This window comes from Anastrepha obliqua, chromosome 2 (genome assembly GCF_027943255.1).
Source record: "Anastrepha obliqua isolate idAnaObli1 chromosome 2, idAnaObli1_1.0, whole genome shotgun sequence".
NCBI classification, from domain to species: Eukaryota; Metazoa; Arthropoda; class Insecta; order Diptera; family Tephritidae; genus Anastrepha; species Anastrepha obliqua.
The window spans coordinates 116,517,443-116,536,034 of NC_072893.1; the positions used below are offsets into that span (position 1 = coordinate 116,517,443).

At 34.9% G+C, this 18,592-nt stretch overlaps 4 protein-coding genes across 4 annotated transcripts; 2 read left to right on the forward strand and 2 right to left on the reverse strand.

Moving 5' to 3' along the window:
- Positions 1–296: 296 nt before the first annotated feature.
- LOC129237513 (39S ribosomal protein L3, mitochondrial) lies at positions 297–2,369 on the forward strand. The gene is made up of 4 exons (XM_054872315.1): positions 297–436; positions 523–619; positions 693–1,231; positions 1,873–2,369. The coding sequence occupies exons 1-4, from the start codon at positions 399–401 to the stop codon at positions 2,309–2,311; spliced, it is 1,113 nt and encodes a 370-aa protein (XP_054728290.1). The 5' UTR covers positions 297–398; the 3' UTR covers positions 2,312–2,369.
- On the reverse strand, positions 2,346–4,043 carry LOC129237514 (beta-lactamase-like protein 2 homolog). Its single transcript, XM_054872317.1, has 5 exons — positions 3,809–4,043; positions 3,575–3,741; positions 2,966–3,175; positions 2,802–2,911; positions 2,346–2,740 (listed from the first exon to the last, which is right to left on the reverse strand). Exons 1-5 carry the CDS (start codon positions 3,925–3,927, stop codon positions 2,471–2,473), a joined length of 876 nt encoding a protein of 291 aa, XP_054728292.1. The 5' UTR covers positions 3,928–4,043; the 3' UTR covers positions 2,346–2,470.
- Positions 4,044–11,916: 7,873 nt separating this feature from the next.
- On the forward strand, positions 11,917–13,648 carry LOC129237486 (adenylate kinase 8). Its single transcript, XM_054872265.1, has 5 exons — positions 11,917–12,094; positions 12,162–12,291; positions 12,358–12,471; positions 12,736–13,076; positions 13,225–13,648. The coding sequence occupies exons 1-5, from the start codon at positions 12,002–12,004 to the stop codon at positions 13,381–13,383; spliced, it is 837 nt and encodes a 278-aa protein (XP_054728240.1). The 5' UTR covers positions 11,917–12,001; the 3' UTR covers positions 13,384–13,648.
- A 7-nt stretch (positions 13,649–13,655) lies between these two features.
- Positions 13,656–15,786, reverse strand: LOC129237483 (CXXC-type zinc finger protein 1-like). The gene is made up of 4 exons (XM_054872262.1): positions 15,710–15,786; positions 15,527–15,648; positions 14,790–15,465; positions 13,656–14,587 (listed from the first exon to the last, which is right to left on the reverse strand). The coding sequence occupies exons 1-4, from the start codon at positions 15,737–15,739 to the stop codon at positions 13,802–13,804; spliced, it is 1,614 nt and encodes a 537-aa protein (XP_054728237.1). The 5' UTR covers positions 15,740–15,786; the 3' UTR covers positions 13,656–13,801.
- Between the last annotated feature and the right edge of the window lie 2,806 nt (positions 15,787–18,592).

The window sequence follows — 18,592 nt, forward strand, 5'->3', positions numbered from 1 at the left end:
TACACGGTTTTTTCTGTAAAATGAATCCCTAATTAATAATATTTAACAACAGTTTATTAGAATTATGTTTACAGACCTGTTTTCTTTGCCGGTATTCATTTCATTTAGTTTTTAAAAAAGTATCGTTATTATCTATGATTATTTTATAATCTCAGATTTTGGGACAGAAATTTTGTATGAGAAATCGCGCATTTTAATTAAAGATTTTGAATTAAGCGCGAAAAAGTAGATCATTTACTTATATGTGAACGTATTATAACATTACCGCTTTGTCGTATTCTGAAAATTAAGTCTGGCAAGGCCAAATGTGATTGCGCTATCGGTCATCTGGTGCGAATAGAAAACATTAATAAATGAATAAAAAATAAGTTCAATCGGTATTTTATTTTAGAATTAAAATGCTACGTACACTTATCATTGATCTTAACAAATTGCGGTAAATGTTTAGATATTTTTTAGCACTGTAATATGAAAGTACACTCTTGAGATCTAACCTCAAATTCTACTCTTAATTCCATCTAGACTAAGTCCAGTTGTGGTTACACAAGTGCGCGAAAAAGGACATTTAACGAGGCCTCGTCTAAGGAACCCTTACTGGTTTGTGCGCAAAGAAAGATTGGTAAGGAAAACATTGGTATACATTTTGCTATCGTGTAAATAAATATTGTTCTCTTGCATATTTCATACTCAAGGCTCGTGACACAACTGTAACACCAGAAAACAAAGCATTTCTCAAAGAAGTGATAAAAGATAAATACGGTCCACCAGCGCTTATAAAGGGTATACCTTCCTATGATCAATCGGCTTTAATAAAAACTGAGCGATTTGAGCGTCAGCCATGGCATGAGAAAGCCCGCCGTTGTGGTCTTATTGCACGAAAAATTGGACAATACCCGCTTTGGCTAAAAAATGGCGAACGCATACGCACCACGTTATTGCAAATTGTTGACAACCATGTCATACGCTACATACCACCACATGAATATCAGCCAGCACATCGACCTAATGTAGCCAATCTTAGTAAATATGGTTGCCTCATGGTGGGTGCCGAATCAGTCGACCCTTCAACACTAACCAAAGAGTATTGCGGACTGTTTCGTGATTCTGGTGTGATGCCAAAACGCAATCTGGCGCGCTTTATAGTTTCTCCGGAGGCAGCGATATCTGCTGGCACACCCCTGAATGTGGCTCATTTCAGAGTCGGCGATTTTGTTGATGTTCGGGGAAAAACGTAAGTGTCATGATATTAAGGAGTAAGACCACCCTGACATCATGAAAATTATGCGGTTGGAAATATGTATTTTTTTTTATTCTTTTATAAAACTTAAACGTAACGAAATTCTAGAAATATATTACAAAAAATTAGATTAGTGGAGATACATGGCTGCGCATGAGTTGTTCACAACATTCCTTCATGATGGGCGAGAATAGGTGCTGTAACTTTTATCTGAAACAGCTAAATGAAGCTTTTTTGATAATATGACCTCTTTTTTTAGAAAATAGATAAAGAAAAATTATTAAAAATGTTTAAACTAATTAACCGAAAAATTCCACTCCACTCAATGAAGAATGTATTTAAGGAGATCGGGATGTAGAAGATTTTAAGCAATCGGTTGAAAACTTTTTCGAGTTATGAACCGATTCGAAAAATGAATTTTCCAAATGCAAAAGAAAATAAAAAAAAATGTTTGCTCTCTGGCTCTCTCAAATAATCATAACATACAAGTATCTAATAATTTATTGAAAACATATTAAGATATAATCACGAAAATGTCCTTTAAAAAACAACAAAAACAATTCCTTTTTTTTTTTAATTACCCATTAAATTTGAAGGTTTATAGACAAATAAATTAATTCATACAATCTTTACAGTGTCGATCACGGATTTCAAGGTGTGGTGAAACGTCATGGATTCAAGGGTATGCCCGCATCACACGGTGTAACGAAAACGCATCGTCGTCCTGGTAATATAGGTGGTGGTGGAGAGAAAGGACGAGTTTGGCCAGGCACAAAAATGCCAGGACATATGGGTAACCGCTGGCGTGTAGCGAAAGGTATGCGTATCTGGCGCATCAATACAAAATACAATGTCATGTGGGTGCAAGGAAGTGCCATACCTGGACCTACCAACGGTATTGTGTACATTTATGATACAATTTTACCGCTACGAAAACATAAAACAGCACCACCTTTCCCAACAACTTTTGAAGAAGAGCTAGAGGCGTTAACCGGATCAGCAGATGACATTTGGTATGAGGATGTGCATAATTTTAAAGATGACACTATCAACTTCCAGCCAGAAACTAATTAGTTGTGTTAAAATGTTTAAATATGTACTTCAGCGATTAAAGTTGTTTAGAAATAATGTATATACGTGGTAATATTTGTACAAATCACATATGCATTTTTCATATTATACTTATAAAAATAGTAAATCTCGAACCCACTCCCTATTTACACTTTAATCACATTATAAAGCACTGCTCTTTTGATATTCGTAATATTTTTCATCGCTTCTTGTTATTAACTTCAATTTTCCTTCACGCTGCAATTTCTCAAGGTGATGTCCAACATTGTAAGCAGCAGCAGGCCATAATTGTTCGGGTGTTTCTTTGTATACATCACGTACTACATCCATAGCTTGTAGAGGTTTATTAGGATGGCGATTGAAGAAATCTATAATTTGCTCTTCGCGCTGATTTCGATGGCTGATGTAGAACTGAATTTTACTCATAGGTTGCTGCAGAAATATAACATAAAGAGATAAAGATTCAAAACCCCTTAAGTTGTATCATAATTACCTCGATAATATTGCCATGTGCCGGATAAATGACCTTAGGTTTCATTTCCAATATTTTATGCAAACTTTTCATATAGTCATATAATTCTTCAAATACAGCAGTACCCTCGCCTATAATCATTTACCATACAAATAATGACAATTCCTATTTGTTTTATGTCTTACCTAAAATACAATCGCCACTAAAAAGTATGCCATCGTCTGTGGTCAAAACAACATGATCTGTTGTATGGCCAGGGGTATGCCTTACTTTCACTTTTGCACCATCTACACTTAGTTCTTGTTCATCCTGCAGAGCATGCACCTTAATATCAACGGGGATCTCTGGACACACATCCAACGCATCTGTTCGTGGGAATTTAAAAACCCGACAATCTGGGGATGAAGCAATGGAAAAGAACTAAATCTGGGAATGTGTGTATATATCTTAAAAGCAAAATATGCAGGCGGCCGCCGTAGCCGAATGGGTTGGTGCATGACTACCATTCGGAATTCACAAAGGGAACGTAAGTTCGAATCTCGGTGAAACACCAAAAAATAAGAAAAAAAAATTCGAATAGCGGTCGCCCATGAAATCGCCATGAAAATGCTCCTCATAAAATATCTGCCGTTCGGAGTCGGCTTGAAACTGTAGGTCCCTCCATTTGAGGAACAACACCAAGACGCAAGCCCCCAAAAAGGGTGTACGAGCAATTATATATATATATATATAATATGCAGCAAACCTAATTTTCAATTAAGTATATGCAAATACAATTTGATTACAAAACCTACCATCAGCAGCACACGTCTTTACCACATCCTTCACGCCACCCACATGATCGTGATGCCAATGTGTCAATATTATGGTGCTTAATTTTGCCTGTTCTTGCTTTAGAACTTCGTGCAAATGTTCGATATAGTCTGGTATGTCTACATCGCCGGTATCTATCAAAAGGCGTCTTGCAAAATAGAAAAATTTAAAGATATATATGTAATTAGTATGAATATGCACATATTTTCTTCTACCTTGCGCCAGTGCCCAACAGATATGTATTTGTGCCTTGCAGTGTCATTGGACCTGGATTGCATCCTAAAATACGTATAATGGATGAAGAAAGACGTGTTACAGACGGTATCAATGTCATTTTGCAAGCTTAGTATTTCACTATATTAAAGTATTTTAGCAAATTCTGCATCACTCAAACCATAGATAATATAGATAATCCCAAACGTATGAGATATGTTCTTATCAGCAAAAAAATAGAAAGAAACATATGTTGGTTTAGGTTCTCGCTGCGAAAAACTTTATTGTACGCGAGCAGCACAGGATGATACAGCAGCCAGGAATCATGAACGTAAGCGACTCAATAAAACTTTTAATTTCGCATAACGCACCATAAGCGCGCGCATTATGCTAAGTTCCATGGCACGTAGATTGTTATATGACAGCGTAATTCTCTCACGGTTCTCAATCTAAATCGTAATTCACTTTGGCTCTTGTTCTTGTTCGGGGATGCTTATATCGGCGGTCAAGAATAAAAGTGAGTTAAAACAAAGATTTTACTTTATTTTATAGCGAAGTTTGTAAATATTATGATGTGAAGCCATTATAGCTAATGGTGGAGACTATACATTTTACTGTAATTGTCAATTAGTTTCTAAATTATGGCAGTCAGCTTCCATTAAACAGACGATATATGTGAATCTATGGATAGAATAGTCCCATATACATATTTTTCCCCCTTGTTCACTCCTCTCGGGAGCATAGGGCAGGTCATGCAGATGCATGTTGCATGTTTAGTCCATAAAAGCATATTTCGATTTAAAATGCATGTTTGCATATTTTTTGAGTAATTTTAAGAAATTTAAATCATTCCTCTAACCAAAACATAAAGAAAAACAATTCGCCGCTAAACTTTCGTTTATCTGTTTCAATTTTGTTTTATTTCCTTTCTCCAATGAGGCGACAATCTTGTTTATAAAAAGAGGTTGCAGAGAACGTTAAATATAGAGAATTCTCACGAGCTACGAATAGTGTGAATTGTCAAAAATGAAGTGAAACCGCGAACACTATTTCACCTCGCTTAACTCGACAGCGGGGAACTTCTTAACAGGGCTGATTACAGTGAATTATGTACAAGTACATTGGCTCTGCTCAGTTTTTGGTTTCTGTATGAAATCAAATTGACGAATGCCGACGGCATTTTGCAAGGCATTTGCTTGTGCATTTTTATGTTCCCTTGGTAAACGAAAATTTATTCAATTTGTATTTTCAAACAAAGGTGATGAAGAAAAATGATTGAAATTATTATATGCGCCAACATTTCAAATCAAAGTAACTTTATATTTTGATTTAATTTACCTCTCACATTTTGGTATGTGCGTTTTAGTAAATTTAAAACTAAACAAATTTGATGAAAATTTTTACTAATATTTTGAGTCGAAATTAATTCATAGCATACAAGTGTTTTCGTATATCGACATATGTACATATTTACATTTGAATATGCATTTTTTGTTCCTTTGGCAAACCAAATCTTTTTCAATTTACATTTTATTACAGGGAATAATAATATACATACATTTGTATGTATGCATTTTCTAGATAGTATAAAACTTTAAAATAAATAAAGGAAACAAAGAAACGTATTTGCATATATGGGACAACTAAATTCAATTGCATCTTTATTAAATATATATGTATATGTTGCACGCATATGTGTGCACTGAAGCAACATGACCTACCTCACGAGCATCGCCTTATATTTCATGTAAATAACCTAATGATCAAATTCCTGCCTCACAAAAGCTAAAACAAATTTCTTTTGAATACTCATGTACATATTTGTATGTGCGTATGTACACTTGGTGCCCATATCCCTTCAAACAAATCAAAAAATTCTGTATACAAAACGCTTCATTACCAGGCACACAGAAAGATGGCATATGCAAATATAAATATTGAATTCAAGCAAAACAATGCTTATTAATATACACATATGCATGTACATACAAGCGCACACACAGGGCATTCGCTTTATTCCTCAAAATGCGTATGTCGTTCAAAGCTAAAATTCTATGCCTAGCGACTACAAGAACAAAATGCAGTCATAGACGCAGGCGTAGCGGCCATCATTCTAGTTGCCATAGCGCTGAACAGTCGCGGCGGCGCCGAACAGTTTCAACTATTGTACTGTGCAACAAAAACTCATCTTCAAAAAATTCATTGATAAATTCGAGCTCATAGTTCTAAGAGCAAGAACTTTCATTCATAAAACGAGCCGCCCATATGCCAATTTTCTCGACAATACGAAAATAGTCAATATTGGAATATTTCGCGTAGAATTATTTGCCAATATTTGATAAATCTTCAATTTTTGTCAAGTCGAGTGCCCGCGGCTTCGTACATATGTATGCATCAATATATGTACGTAAATATGTGTATATGCACAATGCTGTGCCAATGAATGTGCGCTGCGCCATGCGTGCGCGCTGGATTTCTTGCGAAGTTTTACCGTTTTATCTTGAGCTGTGGCTGGTGAGCACACATACACACAGCATATACATATGCGCAAATGTATATAAATTCACATATGTATATAAATTCACAAATTTACATTTGCATATGCCATCTTCCTGTGCGCCTGGTAATGAAGCGTTTGCTATAGAGGATTTTGATTCAGTTGAAGGGAATTCAACAAAGTTTTACAGACACCACCAGACAGACAGACATTACATATTTATATAATTTTGGATTATTTGGAAAAATTCAAATATATAGGTCATATTAAAAAGCTACCTAACATTCTTTGCTTCTAATCACCAACAAATTCTTATCGACTGCTGCTAAATTTACATAATTCAGCCCCTCACTGTTAATTTTTGTTGAAAAATCTGTCTATGGTGAATTGTCTTCGCGAGACGAGTACCCCTCGAAAATGAACACTTTCCAGTCATTAAGACTTCTCTATTCATTAACGTTCTCTGGAGGTTGTCTGTAAGTCGGTTTACTGAAGATAGTTTAACGTGATAGCGTCATAAGAAAATACTGATTGAATGGTTGCATTTTTCAAAAGAAAATTTTATTTTTATTTGTTTGATAGATATTTTGTATGGATATAGAGAATGAGTTAACATTAACATAACATAATATACTTTAACATAACATAACATAACATAACATAACATAACATAACATAACATATCATAACATAACATAACATGCTGTTCAAGCAAGGTAACGACGCATGAGCAAGATAACGACGCATTTTTTGGTGCGTGCAGCCGGTTACATAGAATTATAAGACGTTATCACGTCAAAAAATAATAATAACATTAAAACAACAGGTATTATTAACAAACTCGGTTTTATTTTAAATTCTTCAAGTAAATCAAATTAATAATAATCAATAAGAAGGCATATGCAAATACAAATATGTGAATTTATATATGTACATATGCGCATATACATACATATATACGCTCACTTAAGTAGGAGAGAGCAAGATGTCGAACGTTGCCGTTCGTTTGCTTTGTCGTTCGTTCCACGCTTTCGCTTGCAGTTCATTCAAGGTAACGGCAATGAGCAAGGTAACGACAAATGAGCAAGGTAACGGCAATGAGCAAGGTAACACTAATGAGCAAGGTAACGACACATTTTTTCGTGCGTGCAGCCTGTTAAATCGAATTATAAGACGTTATCACGTCAAAATGTAACTTGAAAATTTCCACGAAATCAGTTTGGCGCAATAATTGGTTTCTATGATTTGTGAAGAGAGCACAACGACAAGTGCTAAAAGTTATTTTTCTCAGTTATTGCATGGTATTTGAAGTAATCGGTTGATTGAAAATTGGGTTCAGATGACAAAAGATAGAAAATAAACGCCGGGTGAATTTATTGTGCGTATGAAAAACCAATTTCCCAATGTTTTTCGGTCGGACAAATCAGTTTTATTTTGTTCACATTGCAATTGTTTGGTTTCTGCGAAAAAAATATTTCAAGTCAAACAGCACATTGATTCAGTGAAACACAAGGATGCTCAAGAAAGAAAAAAACAGATTTCTGAACGTGAAATGAGCCAATTGTTAACATCAAATTATCAACAGACACATGGGCCAAATCTTTCGGAATTCAATTTGGATTTATGTAAAACTTTAATCGAAGCCAACATTCCATTAAATAAAGTGAATCATCCGAGTGTAGTATAATTCATAAAAAAATACACTTCACAATCAGTTCCAGATCAAAGTACACTTCGTCGTAATTATGAGCCACATTTGTATGAAAAATCGATTGAGAAATTGCGTTTAAGAGCTGATGGAAAACATATTTGGGTTACTCTGGATGAAACAACGGATATTGAAAAAAGATCAGTTGCGAATTTTGTTGTTGGCATATTGGATAATGAAAATGAGCGCGCGTTATTTGTTGAACGTTAAAGAATTAGACAAATGCAACGCCAACACGATCGCAACATTTTTTACTGAATCATTGTTTCTTTTATGGCCTAAAGGTAAGTCTTTTCCTAAACACTCGAAAAACAACTCAATTTTGAATTTTGACGTGATAACGTCTTATAATTCGATTTAACAGGCTGCACGCACGAAGCGTATATATGTATGTATGTATATGCGCATATGTACATATATAAATTTACGTATTTGTATTGGCATATGCCTTCTTATTGATTATTAATATATTAATTTGATTTACTTGAAGAATTTAAAATAAAACCAAGTTTGTTAATAATACCTGTTGTTTTAATGTTATTATTATTATTTTTTTATTATATATGAAGGAAAAAATGTATGGCAATATTTACCATATACCTTATAAGATATGTTGTTTATACTAATATTATAATTTATACTAATATTATAAAGAGGAAAACTTTGTTTGTTTGTAATGAATAGGCTAAAAAACTACTGGACCGATTTTAAAAATTCTTTCACCATTCGAAAGCTACATCATCCACGAGTAACATAGATTATATTTTATTTTGGAAATAGGGCTCGAGATATAGGTCAAAACGTGGACCCGGGTAACCTTCGGATGTGTATGTACAATATAGGTATCAAATGGAAGCTGTTGGTGAATGCTTTAGTTCAGAGTATTTCCATCCGCTCCGTGACTAGGGTCTCGAGATAGAGACCAAAACGTGGACCCCAGAATGTGTTTGTACAATATGGATATCAAATGAAAGCTGTTGATAAGTGCTTTAATAGGGGGTAATTTTCATACCTATTGATGACTAGGGTCTCGAAATATATGCCAAAACGTGGACCCGCCGTGTCTTTGAACCGAATTAAACCAAACTTCCACACATTGTTAAGGAGGTATTGAAGATGGTTTCCGTATAGTTTGGGTACATATTGGTTGATATGGTCTCGAGATATAGGTCAAAACGTGGACCCGGGTAACCTTCGGACGTGTATGTACAATATGGGTATCAAATGAAAGCTGTTGGTGAATGCTTTATGATATGTTATGTTATGTTATGTTGTGTTATGTTACGTTATGTTATGTTATGTTATGTTATGTTATGTTATGTTAATGTTAACTCATTATCTATATCCATACAAAATATCTATCAAACAAATAAAATTAAAATTTTCTTTTGAAAAATGCCACCATTCAATCAGTATTGTCTTATGACGTTATCACGTTAAACTATCGCCAGTAAACCGACTTTACAGACAACCTCTTTTTTTCTTTGCGTTTCTTTTGTATTGAAGGAATTCAATATGAAAATGTTATGTTCGTTACTACCGATGCTGCTGCATATATGATCTCGGCAATGAAGTCTCTTCAAGTTTTATTCTCAAAACTGCTACACGTTACATGTTTTGTCCATGGATTGCATCGATTGGTAGAATTTATTCGTTCAGAGTTCCATGAAGCAAATTTGTTGATATCAAAAGTAAGCTAAGTAACCTAAGTAAGCTACCTTCGTCAAAGTACGTTATGGTATTTTTATCTATAGCTCAAATTCTTATATTGAAAAAACCATTAAATTCCTTCACAGTCAGCAACTCGACGACAGCTGTTTAAGCAAGCAAATTCGACCATTCGACTGCCACTCGAACCAATTGTCACTAGATGGGGAACTTGGCTACAAGCATGTGATTACTATGCTGACAAATTTGACGCTGTAAAATCGGTTGTTGATTTTTGAAGAAGTTCGAAGAAGTGTTATCTCGCAATGTTGGATATACATAGTTCTTTGCTTGAAATAAATGATATTTTGAATGGAGATTCACGAGCTAGTGATTCAAATGAATATATAACAGCATTGACACCATGTGAAATAACATTTTTGACGTGATAACGTCTTATAATTCGATTTAGTCGGTTGCACGCACGAAAAAATGTGTCGTTACCTTGCTCATTTGTCGTTACCTTGCTCATTAGTGTTACCTTGCTCATTAGTGTTACCTTGCTCATTAGTGTTACCTTGCTCATTTGTCGTTACCTTGCTCATTGCCGTTACTTTGAATGAACTGCAAGCGAAAGCGCCTAACGAACAAAGCAAACGAACGGCAACGTTCGACATCTTGCTCTCTCCTACTTAAGTGAGCGTATATATGTATGTATATGCGCATATGTACATATATAAATTCACGTATTTGTATTTGCATATGCCTTCTTATTGATTATTATTAATTTGATTTACTTGAAGAATTTAAAATAAAACCAAGTTTGTTAATAATACCTGTTGTTTTAATGTTATTATTATTGATTTTTTTATTATATATGAAGGAAAAAATGTATGGTAATATTTACCATATACCTTATAAGATATGTTGTATACTAATATATGTATATAAACATGCATATACATATACAATTTCGCGCAATTTTCAAAAAGAACAAATCTATATGTAAAGATGCATACAAGTCATATGGACATATCAAATATACGAATCTATTCCGTACGCAAGCAAATGTAAGCTAATGTGCTTGAACTGCAAGCGAGAGCGCGGATCGAACGATAAAGAGCACAATCGGCCCCCGCGTTCGGCAACGTTCGACATCTGGCTCTATCCTACTTGAGTGAGCATATATATGTATGTATATGCGCATATGTAGGTATAAAAAATTCACATACTTGTATTTGCATATGCCTTCTTCCTGTGTGATGGTAATGAACCATTTCTCTGTTGAGAATAGGACGATGATAGAAAAAGTAGGAAATGAAAGGGAGTGTTTCGAGTGTAAAGTGTCTTGAAAAAGGCAAATCGATGATGGTGCCTCTTAGTGTTGTTGACTTATTAACGTCTGATGCACAATCGAAATTGAAGATATCTTTCATGAATTTGATAAATGTTTCGTCATTTTTCACGTTTGTGTAAATGTAACTTGACCTATTCCATTGCAATTCCATTTACCTCCTCCTCTATATCCATACAAAATATCTATCAAACAAATAAAATTAAAATTTTGTTTTGAAAATTGCAACCATTCCATCAATATTTTCTTATGACGTTGTCACGTTAAACTATCGTCAGTAAACCGACTTTACAGACAACCTCTTTTTAAATTTGCTGTTGCTATATCGGTGGATGTAGAAAGTTCCTTCTCAACCTACAAGTCAATTTTAACTGAAAAACGGCGGTGTTTCTCATTCGATAGTCTGCAACAACATCTTGTTTTGACTTGCAACAATGAATTACTATAAGTATCTGGCTAACTAAAATCAAAATGTTTACTAGCCCAGGAGAAAAAACTACCTTTCTGTATTTTCGGTATTTTTTGAGAGATTTTCGAATATTATTTTGGGCTTTTTTTTGCATGTTTTCATACATATTTTCGTGCATATTTTGTCTTTTTTTGCATTTTTTCGTGCTTAATCCAGAGTTTTTCATGCATTTTTGCATGCATATTTTGTCCTTTTATTTTGCATGACTATCACAGCTCTAGTGATTAGCCTACCGCTTGTAATCTATTTTCATTTCTGACAGGGTAGGTGACTAGGCTGCCGCTATATATTGTATATACATAGGTATATATGTATATATTTAAAATTCCAAATTGAAAATTTGTCTACTTTCCGATCACAATTGTAGAGTTTCTTCACTGATTTGAAACTGAAGAATTATTCAGTAAATATTTTCGTTTGTCACACTTACATTCGTATCTGTTTAACTTCTTTTTGAGTGCAATTAATTTAATTCTTTCGTTTTATTTTGAATAACTATTACGAATTAATAAAAAGGAATATGTTTTCCTCCATAAATAAATTAGCAATAGCTGAATATTCTGCTGAATTGATGGTATATTTCGAGAAACATAAAATAATTGAAATTGTAACGGTAAAAAGCAATACAAACCTACATACATATAGGAGTAAAATAAGGAGACAAATAATTTTGATTACAGCGCTTGATGGCTGAAATCGGTCTTATCCGCCCGACCGATCCACAACATTGGATTGCCACAAATATTCGCCGAATCGCCGATGAATTTTATCATAAATGCCTAAAAGCTAGCTATACCGGCAGTAAAATCGGTAAGTAAAAGGCGGGATAAATAGATTAAAGGCGTATGAAATGTTTTTTTTTTAAATACTCCTTAGACTATTACCAACTGCCTCGACACTTTCACCATCGTATAGTTGTATTCGGGCGAAGCGGTTCCGGTCGCAAAACTCAAGCAATTGCCATGGCAAAACGTTTCAATCTAATTTATAGTAAGTGTCCGTGCTGTTGTTATTGTAACATCATAAAATATTCCCATTTTATGTTATACGAAGTAAAAACTCTCCATTCCCATGACAGTCGGTTCTACGTTACTGCAAAGACAAGTATTTACATTCGGTCGCTCATTCCTAAAACATTTATGAAAAATGTATGTGCTGCTACAACAACAACAACTAACGTAGACCCGAATGTTATGGTTGTCTTTAATTACTGCGTCAAAGTGAAATATAACAAATAACATAATTTTTTTTTAGTTGACGCCGAACAATTGATTTATGCAACTTTCTTTCGCAACGACAATTTAGCACAAATGCTGCATAAAGCATTCGCCGATGATGTGGCAAAGGATAAATCAGCTGCTTTATGTAAAATCATACAGCAACGTTTAATACAAATGGATGCCTTACGTCAGGGTTGGGTTCTGATAAATTATCCACGCAATGTTGAGGAATTCACTGAAATGTTTGAAAAATTCAAAATCCCACCCAACAAAGTAGTGTACTTGCAATGCCCCGAATTAATAGCAATGCGACGCTTAGTTACAAGACCCGATTTGGGATGCCCACAAAATACCTGCGAGTACATAGAGCAAGAGGTGAGAATGAGAAAACAACAGTTATCACATACTATGTAAATATTTAGGTACTAGATAGTATCTTTTTACCATCTACTCGTTGAATATGATTCCAATTTAACAAAGTTTTGGCATTAAAATAATTTTACTATTTTCTATATTAAAATAGATGACATATTTCACCCGTAACGAACCAGCTGTAAATGAATATCTTGCACGTCGCCACGAGACAATCTATGTAGACTCAACACCTTGTTTCGAGGCGGTGCGCACAAACCTGTGGACACAAATGGAGCGTTTGCCTTATGTAATGGGGTATAAAGCTTGATAGCCGGCTTTGAAATTGCTAAATTTTTATGTAGTTTATAGAGGCGAAAAAAATAAAGATGCACCTACGTATTTCACACTGCATGAAGGTATATGAAGATTAAAAAATGTTAGCAATATTACATCTAAATTCAGCGTTAGTTCTAACATATTGAAAAGTACGAGTATTGCTTTAAAAAATAAAACTAGCAGAAAAATTACAAATGTTTATATTTTAAATGTACTTGCATTCGGTTTAAAAATCGATGCAATCCGAATATAATGTTACCCACAATTTCTTTTTTTTTTTTTTGTTAAATACAATGTTTTTGCAAAAAGTGTTGTTTTTTTGTTTGCTTGGTTTGTTTTTCTTACGACTATACATTTAAAATAATCTTGCATAATAATTTCGGTAATTTTCTCATATTTTACAAATAAACTTAACTATTATTTACCAGGTCTTCTGATGTCGATCCTGCACTATTAAAATATTGCTGCCGGCATAGCTCTTCCATTACTTCGTGATTATAGGTGGAATGCAGCATAAGACCTAATACGCCGGCACGTGAAGCCATAAGATGGCGTATGTGCCTTTCTTGCTCGAGCAACTCGTCCATTTTTAGCCACTGACGTACTCGTTCTAAATCGATTTCAGCGCGTCGTATCTTCTCCCAAACGTAGTGCTTGAAACAACTCTTTTTGGGTGCACGACAAAATTCACCGGTCGGCTTGAAGACATTAGCTACCAGTGGACAACCGCATACGTCACTGTCACTAATTTTTGGATCTTTACAGTGTTCAGGACAAAGAACGCGCAAACGCTTACAGTACGTTTTGCTAGCCGGATTAAAAAAGTCACAGAACATGGAATTGCCGTCAATGCGTGTCTTAAAAATACTGCCGAAAGACGCTTGGGACTCATATTTATTAAAACATTTCTCCATGTGCTTGATTGCAGTACGTGAGTGTATCTCATGACCACATGTAATGCAGTACATCGATTGCTCATCTTCGATGTCATTGTTATCTTGTGTACGATTCGGATCCAGCGTGCTGTGCTTGGCACGTTCCACAATCATATCCAATTCCATGTGCCGCTTGTCCAGTTCGGCTAATGCAAATCTCACCACCGCTTGCTTAGAACGTATCTGGTCTAGTTGCTTTTTGTTCTCTTCTTCAGCGCGGCAACTGGACAGATTCCATTCTTGGACACGTTGTGGCAGTACCTATATTACAAAAAAAAAAAAGAAATAATAAGAAGTTTCGTTGAGAGGTTAATAAAAGAGGGAGTTAACCGAAGGGATAGTGAAATTAGTTTATATGGAATTTCTTACCAAAAATTTATTAGCTGGACTATTAGCAACTGAACATAATAATCATTGAATTTTACTTAAGATTTAGTGCAGCTGAAATTTATTTCAACCTTACCTGGAAAATGCGATTGGTCGCCAAATTAATACCGCACTCGTCGCTACAATACTTTGATTGAGGTCTTGCGTTATGTTTACAACGAGGTCCATAGCATTGACGCACGCCCTCCAAATCGGGATTAATGAATACCTCCGGGCTTAGAGAACGTTTCCATTTCCGTGACCGTTCTTTTGGAGGTTTTTCTTTACGTTTGTGACGACTGGCTGCTTGAGTGGGCGCTGGAAGAGAATTTGTTTGTTGTGTTTGTAGTTGGGATTGTTGTTGTTGTGATGCTATTGACGGTGCCTGGCACACACGCATTTCACATCTTGGTTTATGGCCACCAACACGTACGCGGCACGATTCGCAAATTCCGCAGTTTGGCGCGCGACAGCCTTCACAATTACCGCAGCTATTGGAGAATTGTTTGTTCGCAGCAATTGCTCCAGTTCCTGTAGTGCTCTCGCGAGCTGCTACTTGTTCTTTGGACTTTTTACGTTTGTCTGCGTCATTAACGCCAGTAGCGCCACTAGGCGCCGCAGTCTTGTCAACTGGCACCACTCGGAAAACAGTTTGCAGGCTTGGGTCTTCCTCTTTGCAACGCTGGCAGTAATAGTGCCTAATGTGTTTGGCCTCTTTCTCGGTGATATTGATGCAGTCACCATGATACCACTCCTCACAACCATCACAGCCGCTATAATAGATACCGCCAGCACATTAACATATAATATTGGTATTTATAAATTAGAGCTTACATCATGAAACGTGAACAATCCGAAGTTCGACATATGCAATATGCCTGACCATCCTGTTTCATAATAGTGGCGATTTTCGACTTTCTTTCGGGCAAGTCGAATTCCCGTGCAATCTCTTCTTTCTGTGTATATATAAAAATATTTTTTATTCATTATTTTACTAAAAGTAGAAATATTGCTTACCGATTTTTTGTTTTTTCGCTTATCAGCCATCTTCTCGAATGCCAGTGAACAGAGAACTTTAAAGTTTACTGTATATTGGTAACGTTCTCTGGTGATTCTCTGCCAGTGAAATCGGAGGAGAAAGTAAAGAGAAAAATCAATCAGCCGTTGTACCAGCGTTGCCATATATGTGTGTAAATAAATAAATAATAAAATAGTCAATCGGGGGTGTTCTGATATCCGATTCCCATTAGAATCGGAATTGAATCAATCGGGTTGATGGTAGTTGTTTAATCGTGTTCAGTAATCCTATCGATTTTTATTTATCGGAAAATTCTTTTTGAATACATCCGAAGAGATATTAGTTAGCGAAATTATTACGATTTTTTTAATTTCTTGGTTCAGCATACAAAATAAAAAATTAAGAATGCACCAAAAGTGCATCGTTGTTCGGAATTTATAGAGACTAATCTAGACATAAATACAATGAAATGGACAACTACATGAAAAGGCAAGTAGAAGCTAGTCTAAGCTTGTCTAGCTAATCTAACCACATGCAAAACAGCAAAAGTCAATTCGTACTTATGCTCTCGCGAAAGGACTGCAGAACTATCATAGGTATGCTAATAGGTCATAATCTACTGGCTGCACATGCGTACAAGATAGGGATTGCTAACACGGACAAATGCAGGAAATGCAGAGAGGATGTTGAGGAAACTTTAGAACAGCTTCTGTGCGTTTGTCCGGCATTATCAAAAACGCATTTAAAATGCCTGGAAGCCACATTGTTTGAGGGTCTGGAGGACGTCTCAAAAGCGGATCTTCCAGCGCTGCTTAGATTCGCCAAAAGCGCTGACATCCTACATGATGTCTACTTTCAGTATTCATAGAGGTCGGTCTCAATTTGGTATCGCTAAGGACCAAAAGGTCTATGCGTGGCTTTTTGCCTACCAGGCTAACCTTACCTAACCTAACCTAATCCAGACATAACCAAATGTTATATCAAAGAAGATAATGTAAAAGTAGAGCAGCAATCGATACTAAATTTGTGCATTAAATTAAATAAACTATTCATTATTTTCTTCTTTACTGGTGGCTTAAGCGATTACATTACTTATTTATAAACTTTTCATTAAGAAATATTTACTTACAATGCATCACAAAGCTTAGTGGTTTGCTATGGTCATTCAAGCATTTGTCTTTTTATTTTCTCCATTTTATTTTGCTCTCTGATATCGCTGACAATCGTAGCCCCAAAAAAATTCCTCATTTTATCAAACAAAATGTTGGTTATGTCTGTGTTTAAAATCTATGCAAATACAAATAATGGAGGCATCAACAGAAAAACTATCTGCCAGTTCAAATGGGATTTACATTCGGTTCGAACTTCTCATTTTTGAATTGGCAAACATCTTTCATATTCCAAATTCATACGAAATCAATCCGATTAGATTTCGGATCTAGTCCTAAAGTGGTTTTAAATTGCAATTAGTAATTATCTATCTCTGGTACTTATCTCATTAATTTTGATTTTGAATATTACAACTGCTATTCGAATAAAAATGCCTTGTAAATCAAGAAATTATAACCATGATGTTGATACCTCTATTGGGTTTATTAATACTTTGGTGGCGATTAAATTATTATTCTGCAGATATGTATTTTTTTTTCGTGCTGTTTTGGATTGCACAGTAAGAAAACTTGGTCAGTACCAATATCGCTCTACAGACGACGTTTTCTGTTTGAGGGTTCAACAATTTTGAGCGTGGATAATAAAGAGATTTAAGTATTATCAAACTACACCATTTAAAACTTATATCGAAAGAGATTTAACGGCCACACATTTTTGCATTCTTCCTCCGTTCTGTAATTTTAGATTTTTTTTTCAAGAAAAATTCGTTCTGAGGAAGAACGAAAAGATTGCATAAATCGACCTTAATAAACTATTAAAAAAATTCTAAAAAGTTTGTCTTCGTTCTTGAACAAGTCATGTTAAGCAAGGTAGAATTGATAAATAACTGCAACTAGCGTGCATCTTGCCATCACATAAAAAAATAACAAATGATGTATTATAATACGTTCACATATAAGTAGATGATCTACTTTTTCGCGCTTAACTCAAAATCCGTAATTAAAAAGCGCGATTTCCCATACAAAATTTCTCTCCCAAAATCTGAGATTATAATTTAATCATAGATAATAACGATACTTTTTGACATACAACCCTGGGTTTTCTGTGTTATCGATAATTATTATTACGAATGTTAGGAGAAACTTAAAAATAAAAACTAAATGAAATGGATGCCGGCAAATAAAACAGGTATGTAAACATAATTCTAATAACATTTTTGTTAAATATTATTAATTTACAGAAAAAAGCGTGTGTCCATAAACGTTTTGTTCTCCTTTTACTTATTATGAAATGTAATATAGAATATCCCATGCATATTGCTGCCATAAGTTTTTGCAACCTCAGTAAACGTCGCATATGGATTTCCTCCAACTGTTTATTATTAGCAGCCAATTGCGCAATTAAATTATCTATTCCTTCTCCTTGTATTTTCTTCAAATCGTTAATAATAATTAAAGAAACCAAAAACACCGAATATTCCACCAAAATAATTTTCATGAAGCAAAACCTCTCAAAGTAGTATTGACAGCTGGTTGTCAATTTTGCAGGTAATCTGCCATATGTGAATGGGTAGATTAATTTGGTGGATTTATAGCTGCATATGTGAACGTATTATTAGTTAATAGGTGTTCTTTTTCTATTTTGCCTTATACTGCATTTGAGTACCGAACTCTAAACCTTTGAATCACATGATAGGGCAACACTAAATATTTCTATGCAACACTGCTGGTATCTTTTTTTGTTTTTTTTGTATCGCGATTTTTCATCTCAGT

Bases quoted from the DNA above. Each gene is read 5' to 3' on its own strand.
- LOC129237483 (XM_054872262.1), bottom strand. From the start codon at position 15,739: ATGGCTGATAAGCGAAAAAACAAAAAATCG. The intron at 15,466-15,526 runs GTAAGCTCTAAT...TATCTATTATAG, and splicing joins GATTGTTCACGTTTCATGAT to CGGCTGTGATGGTTGTGAGG. The intron at 14,588-14,789 runs GTAAGGTTGAAA...TTTGTAATATAG, and splicing joins CGACCAATCGCATTTTCCAG to GTACTGCCACAACGTGTCCA.
- LOC129237513 (XM_054872315.1), top strand. From the start codon at position 399: ATGCTACGTACACTTATCATTGATCTTAACAAATTGCG. The intron at 437-522 runs GTAAATGTTTAG...AATTCCATCTAG, and splicing joins ATTGATCTTAACAAATTGCG to ACTAAGTCCAGTTGTGGTTA. The intron at 620-692 runs GTAAGGAAAACA...TTCATACTCAAG, and splicing joins TTGTGCGCAAAGAAAGATTG to GCTCGTGACACAACTGTAAC.
- LOC129237486 (XM_054872265.1), top strand. From the start codon at position 12,002: ATGTTTTCCTCCATAAATAAATTAGCAATAGCTGAATATTCTGCTGAA. The intron at 12,292-12,357 runs GTAAGTAAAAGG...AATACTCCTTAG, and splicing joins CTATACCGGCAGTAAAATCG to ACTATTACCAACTGCCTCGA. The intron at 13,077-13,224 runs GTGAGAATGAGA...ATATTAAAATAG, and splicing joins GCGAGTACATAGAGCAAGAG to ATGACATATTTCACCCGTAA.
- LOC129237514 (XM_054872317.1), bottom strand. From the start codon at position 3,927: ATGACATTGATACCGTCTGTAACACGTCTTTCTTCATCCATTATACGT. The intron at 2,912-2,965 runs GTAAGACATAAA...AAATGATTATAG, and splicing joins TAGTGGCGATTGTATTTTAG to GCGAGGGTACTGCTGTATTT. The intron at 2,741-2,801 runs GTAATTATGATA...ATATTTCTGCAG, and splicing joins CACATGGCAATATTATCGAG to CAACCTATGAGTAAAATTCA.